Source organism: Carassius carassius, chromosome 5 (assembly GCF_963082965.1).
Source record: "Carassius carassius chromosome 5, fCarCar2.1, whole genome shotgun sequence".
Classification (NCBI taxonomy): domain Eukaryota; kingdom Metazoa; phylum Chordata; class Actinopteri; order Cypriniformes; family Cyprinidae; genus Carassius; species Carassius carassius.
In genome coordinates this window covers 18,624,011-18,634,383 of record NC_081759.1, presented here as the reverse complement: position 1 = coordinate 18,634,383, position 10,373 = coordinate 18,624,011, and the positions used below count along the sequence as shown (strand labels likewise).

At 42.4% G+C, this 10,373-nt stretch overlaps 1 protein-coding gene across 4 annotated transcripts in view; it reads right to left on the bottom strand.

The window, feature by feature from the left end:
- Positions 1-337: 337 nt before the first annotated feature.
- Positions 338-10,373, bottom strand: part of abr (ABR activator of RhoGEF and GTPase) — a 208,009-nt gene continuing 197,973 nt past the window's right edge. For all 4 annotated transcript variants that reach the window (XM_059549969.1, XM_059549970.1, XM_059549971.1 and 1 more), the window contains 7 exons: positions 9,781-9,840; positions 9,587-9,696; positions 9,157-9,296; positions 8,390-8,524; positions 8,164-8,269; positions 3,446-3,596; positions 338-1,026 (listed from right to left, as the gene is read on the bottom strand). In XM_059549969.1, coding sequence (XP_059405952.1) covers positions 937-1,026; positions 3,446-3,596; positions 8,164-8,269; positions 8,390-8,524; positions 9,157-9,296; positions 9,587-9,696; positions 9,781-9,840 — 792 coding nt within the window. In that variant the 3' untranslated portion in view covers positions 338-936. The remainder of the gene's footprint in view (positions 1,027-3,445; positions 3,597-8,163; positions 8,270-8,389; positions 8,525-9,156; positions 9,297-9,586; positions 9,697-9,780; positions 9,841-10,373) is intronic.

Here is a 10,373-nt window from a genome sequence, read left to right as displayed (position 1 = left end):
AAATCAAGACATAGTTTTGTGTTTTTCCGAGTATAATCTCACTACATTGCATACCACGACTTGTCCCAAAAGCTGGCATATTTAACAGTTAGTTTCTCTCTTCGACAGTATAATCAAGTCTATACTGACAGGAAGTTAAAACAAATCAAAAAATGAAGAAGGACTCCAAAGTGTACTGAACTGTACAAGCACATTAACAGTATATATTCATAATAAATAGGGTGATTTTTGGCCTGGATGTACTTGGACAAGGAAGGTCTGGGATTTCAATGTTTTGCCCAGAAGGAAACACTCGCAGCATGAGATATGTATTTTGAAAGATTGCATTTGCTCTCTCTCTCTCTCTCTCTCTCTCTCTCTCTCTCTCTCTCACACACACACACACACACACACAATGACAGCTCACTGTCATCGTTGACACATGCACAGAAGCTTTTGAAACTAAACAAAACAAACAAGTAATATTTCTAAAACATGTAAATGCTGATGTTTACTGGAACATCTCTCCAGGAAGAGAGCAATTGCAGTTCATTTCCAGCTCCGGGATCACTGAACTGGGCTTTAGAGGAGACGCCACAACTGATGCAGACATCCCAGCATGCATCTGCAACTCAGACCAACCAGCATCCCAAGACACGAACCTTCAGATGGGATGGTAAACGAGGTGCTTGACGTAGTAGGACATGTGTTTGTGTTTGGCAGGACACAAGTGTGATAAGGTGATGCTGGATCCTGGGCTGGCTCTGATGGTCCTCCTCTCGCTGCAGCTCTTCTCCGCGCTGGATCGAAGCGTAAGCTCCCTTTACACATGAACATGACTGGAGACAACAAACACAGGGGGAGAGCGGCCACAGTCTTTCACTGTCCCCCCGCTGGACCGTTGACTTTGTACACAAAAAAGACATTGTTTGAGAGCAAGGGAGTCTGTTGTTGGGGTTAGACGTCAGTTGAGAAATAGAGTGTGTTCTTCTTCAGCTCAGCGAAGGATATGGGTGGATGCTGCAGGTAGTACAGCAATACCTGAACCTGTGAAGACAGAGGAGCATTTACAGTGAGGCAGGGATCTGTCAGCATTATTCACCCACACCACTCCTACATGAATAACACTGTGAGTTTAGTCTGAACAAAAAAAGAAAAAAGAAACTACTACTTTATAGCACAGACCATGCCAGATCTATGTTAGAAGTTCAGAATTAAAACCTGTTCACACTAAGAATGAAATCTATAAAGATAGCTACTTAAGCGTCCACACCAGCAGATTATATCTTCTGTTTATAAGCACACACTCGTCTGTCGCTTAACATTCTCAAGCTCATTTTGGTGTCATAGTTTTTATCGTTCATCAGCTGGAAAAAATCATTCTGACAATGTCAATCTGGCTTCTCTGGGCCCTTAGTAATGACTGAAAAATAAGGAATGAGCAGAACATTGTGTCCTAACCAGAGGTCACGTTATTTATTATAATAACAATAATAATAATAATAATAATAATATTTTATTAATATTAATATTAATAATATTTTAGATAATACTTATTATTATTACTGTAGTAGTAGCAGTAATAATAAAATTTTTGTTATTATTATTTTTATTATTAGTAGTAGTAATAATACTAGTATTAAGGCTAAGAGTATATGAGCTCAAACTCAAGTGTCACTCAAAGACAAGTGTCTTCTTTCAAAATATACCAAAATTATTAATGTACTGCAATCATTTAAGTTTAGATGTTGAAAAAAAAAAATAATAATAATAATAATTGGTGAACCATGGAAACAGCTCATGTTATGGCTGGTTAAGATGTTTGGATCAGGCCATTCGTTCAGTTTCTGATATATCATGAACAAACCATAAGAGCCAACAACCTTTCTCAGGAGGTCTGCTTAGAACAGATGTTAGCCTGTCTAATTAATATTCATGAGCCTATCTCCTGATTGGCCTGTTGTTTTCTGAGTGACGCACGGCCAGGCCAACCACAGGTAACTAGAGTTAGCCGACATCACAGCGCTAGCTGGAGGCAGCAAAACAAAGTGAAACTGGAGGCGGCCCACTCAAACCAGCGCAGATTCAGCTACGTAAGGATCTTAAAATATAATCTTGTTGTTATGTTGGGTGCCAGAATCAACGTAATACAGCCTCAAATGAGAAATTTGATTGCATATCTGCTGCCACAGCCAGACAAACCAACTGAGACAGCTGTGGTTAAACATGATAAAACGAGCGGACTGGACAGAAACGATCGTCAAAAATGCTCGTGTTTGCAGCGCACACTTATTGAAAACGTTCAATAAAGTATTGTCTTTTGTTGTTATGGACGAGTCTACAGATTTCTTGCCAAATGTTTCTTGCATGTCAAAATGTCTGTGCCCGTGTGTAAAACAACAAACTGACGATTTATATATAATCATTTTTAAATATATATACATTGTTGTGATTTATTGTGGCTGAAACAATAATGTAGCTGTAAAAATAGTTGCCTGCTGAAATTGAAATATATAAACATGATCATCATGACATGCTAGATGAGTTTGTCTTCACTATGCACGTTAGATGTGATCCACCTCATAGTAACAATCCTGTCAGATCGTCCATCCTTTGAGTGAGAGTGTAACGTTACAGGTCGGCCGATCTGGTTTTGTGGTTAAAGTTAACCTTTTCGACATGTTTCAGTGCTGTTGTTGCTCAATGATCAGCAATGGCACGGACGGGATGTTGACAAAAGTAGAGTGGGACGGTGGGCGGTGCTCGGGGTGGTGTCTGAAGGAGGTGACTGTGTAGTTATGATGACAACTTTTTACGGAAGTCACAACGGTTCGTGAAAAATCACAGCTACTTTTAAGCAGGCTGTGTGCATTTTACTGTGGACAGACTATTTTGAAATTTATATGGCAGCTAAATAGCCCCTAGACCTCAGATATCGTGAAAAAAGCCTGGAAATTTCAACTTTGACAATATGGGACCTTTAAGCTTTTTTGGCATCTGATCGCAAATGTAGCCAAATTTTGGAGCACTTAGATTAGCAAGCAAGATCCTGGCAGATCGCTAGGTCCGGTCCTCACAGATGAAGAAAAAAAGTGCATAGGAATCTATAGATGGAATGAAATTTTAATTTGACAACAAGTATCCGATTCCTGACCTTAAGTATCTGATTCTGGAATCGGAATCGATTTTCGATTCCCAACTCTAATGCTGACAACATGAGCGCATAAATACACGAGTGAACTGAAGATGCCCAGGACTGTGCTCTCACCTGAGGTCAGTGTTATATGATAGCATGGAAATCAAGACAATGGAATAATCACAGAGCACATCAGCATCACAATGAGCGCTGATGTGCATCTTCAAACTGTCAAACACACCAAAACACAGGCCATTATGGTGATCTATGCTATATCCATGCTGGGAAAGACTCCAGGAGTGAGCAGTGAGTATGTAAGCCACGACTGACCTGTGCCATGACATCATGTGACCAGATGTCAGAGGCCAGCGTGATGTGGGCCTTATTGATCTCTGACTCCGACGGTCTCAGCAGAGTGGGGCCAAACACTGTGGCCAAATTATGCAGAGACATCTTATTGACCGGCTCCTTCTCTGCCACCCTGAAATGAGAGGAAACAAACACCAATACAGAACTGAATCACATCTTATAAACAATCATCAAGTTGAACACAGTTTATTAGAATGTGTGTGATGTATAGAGCTGGCCAGCAGGTGTCAACAGTGAGCAGTGCTGTTAACTCAATCCAGCATGTGTTGTGTCCGTGATGTGTTAATGGGCAGCAGTTACAGTTAGCAATAAGGCCTCCAGAGAGATTATTTCTGACACTGTTTATAAACCCGAGGCCTTGCTGGTGTGGCGGGATGCAGTTTTCTGGCTCATGCCTCCCTGGGTGACGCTTGATTTGCTGCAGCTGTGGGTGGTTCTGGGCAGGTAACTTTGAGCCAATCGCGAGGACTACTCCCCCTTTATAAACCGGGACTTTTCTTTGGATAAATGATGCCACCGGTATGCGACTTGTCTTGTTTACCTGCCCAGTGACCTGATGTCTGCCTGGTTACCTGTCTACCATAGCGCCGCAGGTATGGTTAGCTTTGTTTCTCTTTTCACTCGTTAACTCTATAAAGTGGGCTTATAAGGAATGTTTCATGTTGTAGAATCCCCGGTGCGGCAGCAGCCCTTTCACCAGCTGAGTGTGCGCTCTGCTATCAGCAATCAGAGCTCAGCGCCTGTGACGCAATGTTGTTAATCATAGGGAGTGCTATTTAACCGGGGGTGCGGCCGCCAGTTGGCTACATCGACGCTGAACAACTGCTGCTTTGCTTATACTCTTCACGTTACATGTTCACATATTTATGTCGTACCCGATTGCCTTTTCACACTGGACCAAGGAGGATTGAACTCAGTTGTGATGTTTTTCATTTGACCTTTTTATGTGATTTGTCTAGGGTTGATTGTTTATTTTTGATTTATTGTGTGATTGAGTCCCTGTTCATATTGCTAACCCCAGTATAATCTTGGGCCTTAGAACGGGTGACTGATTAGACATTGTGTTGTAATTGTTATTTTCGTTTGTTTAACTTTCAAGTGTCCATTTTGTCCAGGTGCTGAGAACTGCCAGTGGGAGCAGTGCCCCTTGCGGTGGTGGGTCCCTTGGTGTGTGCTGTGGCTGTGTTCACTGAGTGTGGCCATTTCCCTTGCGGTGCGTGTGTGTGTGTGAAATCGACACGTGTGATTGGGGTGTCTTTTAAGGATGCTCATTGCTCGAGCCACTAGTCTCCCACTGGTAAGATTCCGCCCTGTCCTCTTGTTCTCTCGTTCTAACCAGGCACTCAAGTTCGTGGATGGATCAGCCAGAGACAGTGGCCCGTACAAAAATGCATTTTTTATTATTACTTAAAAACACACAATGATCACACCCCCGAGAGAAGAGGGGTCCCATCCCATCGTGGCGTAGTCTGCTACTGTCCTATATGCCCCTCCACTGCCACATTTGGCATAGTCGGCAGGATCGCTTGGTAAAGCCAGAGACGTGTACCAAATTTTTGTTTTGGTTTTCCTGTTTGTGTGTTTTTTTTTTTTTTCTTTACAAGCAAAACAGCAGCTGTTCTTTGGTGGACCGGTAACAGGGCAGGTAAGGTGGGGATTCTTTTTTTTGCCAATTAGATTGTGCATTGTCAAAATATGGAACGGGGTGGCCAAGGGGAATGAGTTACAGGTGTCGAGGGGCTTGATAGCTCCGCTGAAAGCAGGTAATGAGCGCCTGCGTCAGACCCCAGGCCCTGTGCCTGCCCGGCTCCTGGCCCGGCTCTCGCGTTTCTCGTTGAGTAGCCGTCATAGCAAGTGTTTCTTGTTGTGTAGCCGTCATGGCAGAGCACTTGTAACAGGTGTCTGATGTTTCTCGTCGAGTAGCCGTCAAGGCCAGAGGACTTGTACCGAGTATCTCGTGTTTCTCGTTGAGTAGCCGTCATAGCAAGTGTTTCTCGTTGTGTAGCCGTTATGGCAGAGCACTTGTAACAAGTGTCTCATGTTTCTCGTCGAGTAGCCGTCAAGGCCAGAGGACTTGTATCAAGTATCTCGTGTTTCTCGTTGAGTAGCCGTCATAGCAAGTGTTTCTTGTTGTGTAGCCGTCATGGCAGAGCACTTGTAACAAGTGTCTCATGTTTCTCGTCGAGTAGCCGTCAAGGCCAGAGGACTTGTACCGAGTATCTCGTGTTTCTCGTTGAGTAGCCGTCATAGCAAGTGTTTCTCGTTGTGTAGCCGTTATGGCAGAGCACTTGTAACAAGTGTCTCATGTTTCTCGTCGAGTAGCCGTCAAGGCCAGAGGACTTGTACCGAGTATCTCGTGTTTCTCGTTGAGTAGCCGTCATAGCAAGTGTTTCTCGTTGTGTAGCCGTCATGGCAGAGCACTTGTAACAAGTGTCTCATGTTTCTCGTCGAGTAGCCGTCAAGGCCAGAGGACTTGTACCAAGTATCTCGTGTTTCTCGTGGAGTAGCCGTCATAGCGAGTGTTTCTTGTTGTGTAGCCGTCATGGCAGAGCACTTGTAACAAGTGTCTCATGTTTCTCGTCGAGTAGCCGTCAAGGCCAGAGGACTTGTACCGAGTATCTCGTGTTTCTCGTTGAGTAGCCGTCATAGCAAGTGTCTCTAGTGTTTTTTTCGTTGTGTAGCCATCAAGGCCAGAGGACTTGTACCAAGTTTCTCGTGTTTTTCGTCTAGTAGCCGTCATGGCAAGAGGACTTGTACCCCGGGTCTCTCTGTATTCGCTCTACTAGTTTCGCATAGCGAAGGTGAGTGTCTTGGGGTTATCGTCGGGGCGCCGATTTAAAAAAAAACTGGGGCGGATTGTGGCGGGATGCAGTTTTCTGGCTCATGCCTCCCTGGGTGACGCTTGATTTGCTGCAGCTGTGGGTGGTTCTGGGCAGGTAACTTTGAGCCAATCGCGAGGACTACTCCCCCTTTATAAACCGGGACTTTTCTTTGGATAAATGATGCCACCGGTATGCGACTTGTCTTGTTTACCTGCCCAGTGACCTGATGTCTGCCTGGTTACCTGTCTACCATAGCGCCGCAGGTATGGTTAGCTTTGTTTCTCTTTTCACTCGTTAACTCTATAAAGTGGGCTTATAAGGAATGTTTCATGTTGTAGAATCCCCGGTGCGGCAGCAGCCCTTTCACCAGCTGAGTGTGCGCTCTGCTATCAGCAATCAGAGCTCAGCGCCTGTGACGCAATGTTGTTAATCATAGGGAGTGCTATTTAACCGGGGGTGCGGCCGCCAGTTGGCTACATCGACGCTGAACAACTGCTGCTTTGCTTATACTCTTCACGTTACATGTTCACATATTTATGTCGTACCCGATTGCCTTTTCACACTGGACCAAGGAGGATTGAACTCAGTTGTGATGTTTTTCATTTGACCTTTTTATGTGATTTGTCTAGGGTTGATTGTTTATTTTTGATTTATTGTGTGATTGAGTCCCTGTTCATATTGCTAACCCCAGTATAATCTTGGGCCTTAGAACGGGTGACTGATTAGACATTGTGTTGTAATTGTTATTTTCGTTTGTTTAACTTTCAAGTGTCCATTTTGTCCAGGTGCTGAGAACTGCCAGTGGGAGCAGTGCCCCTTGCGGTGGTGGGTCCCTTGGTGTGTGCTGTGGCTGTGTTCACTGAGTGTGGCCATTTCCCTTGCGGTGCGTGTGTGTGTGTGTGAAATCGACACGTGTGATTGGGGTGTCTTTTAAGGATGCTCATTGCTCGAGCCACTAGTCTCCCACTGGTAAGATTCCGCCCTGTCCTCCTCTTCTCTCGGGGGTGTGATCATTGTGTGTTTTTAAGTAATAATAAAAAATGCATTTTTGTACGGGCCACTGTCTCTGGCTGATCCATCCACGAACTTGAGTGCCTGGTTAGAACGAGAGAACAAGATTCTTTGGGTGTAACTCCCATCGTGGCGTAGTCTGCTACTGTCCTATATGCCCCTCCACTGCCACACTGGCTAATTACTGACATTTCACAGAGATTTGTGTGAATTGCCACAGCAGTTTCACACGGACTAAAATAAAACAGAACCGTGCGTATTTTATGATGTACATTTGAAGCTGCCATCTTCACTGTCAACAACAAGTTAGTCCTGTCATCACTTCATTTTAATATATTTAAAAATTTAATTTATTCCCGGAAAAAATCTGGAATTAATCAGCAGCCATTACTTCAGTCTTTAGTGTCACATGATCCTTCAGAAATCATTCTGATATAATGATTTGTTGTTCAAGAATCATTTAAAGGTAGAAGGGGAAAAAAATCAGCTTTGCCATCACAAGAATTACACTTCAAATTTCAAACATATGTAATATCTTAACGTTTTTAAAAAAGTAATTTATTTCACAAAATTGCTGTTTTGCTGTATTGTTAATCAAATAGACGTCAAAATGTCCCACAAGGATAGTAAGACCCAAAATGTTTGATCTCGCAGGGACATTGTTTGATCCCCATTAAGAAAACACTCTAATAATAAAGAAATCATAAGAAAAGATGTTTTTTTGAAAATGTTTTCTGTAAGGGTTGTGTTTAGGGGTAGGAGATAGAATATAATTTTTACTGTACAATCTTTATAAATCATTATGTCCATAAAACATGGAAACCCAACATGTGTGTGTGTGTTTACCTCTTCAGGTGTTCCAGTAGGGTGAGGAATGTGATGAGATTTGGGTCTGGTAGTGACCGCAGCAGATGCATCATGCAGTTTTCTTTTGCTGCAGGATCTGAGAGAGCTGTGATAAAGAGTTTGACGAAGAGGAGTGTTATTACACCTCCATCACCTTAATTCTAAATGACTCTGTTACTAATCAAACGGTGATGCAGTTTTAAGTGTGAAAGGTGAAAGGTCATACCAATGCCCTCCATGAAGGCCGGGTACAGCCGGTCTGTGAGAAGAGGTTCTGGCAGCTCCCTGAAATACAATTTCAGTGTCCCTGCTATGGCATTAATGTCCATATCACTCAACATCATCAGGATATCTTTGGTATCTGAGAAAGAGAGAGAGAGCGAAAGAGTAAATGATTAGCCATCGAAACAAATACTCTTGGAAGCTGAGTAATAAGCTTCCGGCATGACATATGACATAACAGTTAGCAACACATGAAGGTACAGCTCTGGAGAGTCCCTACAGACTCTGTGTGAGTGGGTTTTTGAGTCAGCTGACAGCTGGAAGGGCTCAGACCTCTGCATGGCCTTTCCCACAGCACTGCTGCTGCTTTTAGACTCAAGCCACAGGCCTCCACTGACCACACATAACCAGACACTGATGGGAAATCAAAGCAAAATACTGTATAAGATGTAGTACGTATAACTGAATGGAGGAAAATCTCACTACTGTGTGCAAATTGCCACCTCGCAAATTGGCTTCCCAGCCAATCTGACCGCAAGGTATCACAAAATAAAAATAAAGACTAATTTTGCACTTTTGCATTTAAAAGCATGCATAATTATTATGCACTTTGATATTCAGTCCGAGTTAAACCTCTTTTTTGGCTAATTTTTTCATTTTTTTTTCTCTTTATTTATTATATATCACTATTATATATTTATTTATCTATTATATAATATGCACACGGTGTATAGTAGTTGGATGAGTGTATGAAGTGTAAGAGTCTCTTACTGGCGTCAAACGCAGCTTTGAGGGCCTGGATGTCCGTGGCCACTCCAGAGATCCTGTAAATCCCCACTTCATCAATCCCTCTCTTCTCCACCTCCTCAATGCACTGCCGCACAATGTAAGGCACCTTGGAGCGTTCGCGCCTGAGGAACGACAACAGGCAAAATGTACAGTACGTGAGAGTCTGTGCAGCTTTGACAGTGCCATATTTTTTTTGCAGTATATTTTGAGTGTTTAAAGTCATGGTGAAACTGACATAATAGATTTTTTTGGCCTTATTGTAACATCCAGTTCCTTTTAATTTAATATAGGCTATACTTTAAGGTCAAAAAAAAAAGAAGAAGAAACAAATGCATGGATGAATCATTCACAATAGGTTTCAATAGTTTGCATTCAGAAAACATGTCAACTTTAAGCTTGAGATTTCACTCACTTTGTTACCACACTTATTTTGACCCCAAACACGCCGCTCTGTTTCTTAGATGGCGTCCGCTTCAAGCTTAAGTCCCGACTGGTAAACTTCATGGAAAACTCCACTTTAATCTGAAAAATAACCATAAATGAGATATGAGTATAGGGCAATAATGCAAAAAGTATCAATATGTTTGATGAGAAATAAATTAGTACCCCATTCATTTCTATGACGTCCATATGCCAGTTTTTGGACTGCACAGTCTGTGGGTCCAGCTGTGAAGAGACAGAGAGAAATGAGTGTGAGAATTACTTCATCGTTAGCACAGAACATTATGATGCAATTATTGCTGCTCAGTACAATGCAAACACTATGTCCTCAGAAAATATTGTTTTAGGTCAAAGGTTAGTGCTGAGAGACCACAGCAGACCAAGAGTGCTGGATTATTATTAAATTAAGAAAAATATTTCAACAATGAATACCAATAAATTGCCTCCAGAATGAAAAAGGCCTGAGGCTCAGAACAGCCACAGTTTTGAGTATTTCAGTACAGTATCAGTATGCATGAGGGTGTTTCAGGTTTATGATGCAATATTTTGAGCTATGTATCTGTAAACACCTGCGTTGTATGTTAAATTTCAAATGTATTTAATGGTATAGCTCTCTTTACAACATACCTTGTTTCAAAGCAGCTTCAAAATCATTATGCTAAAGGTTCAGTATTTCTTAATGCCTTATAGTTGCATTTAGGAGATTAGAGCTGGGTGATGATAATATAGTTTACATTTTTGATGTTGCAATTTGCTAT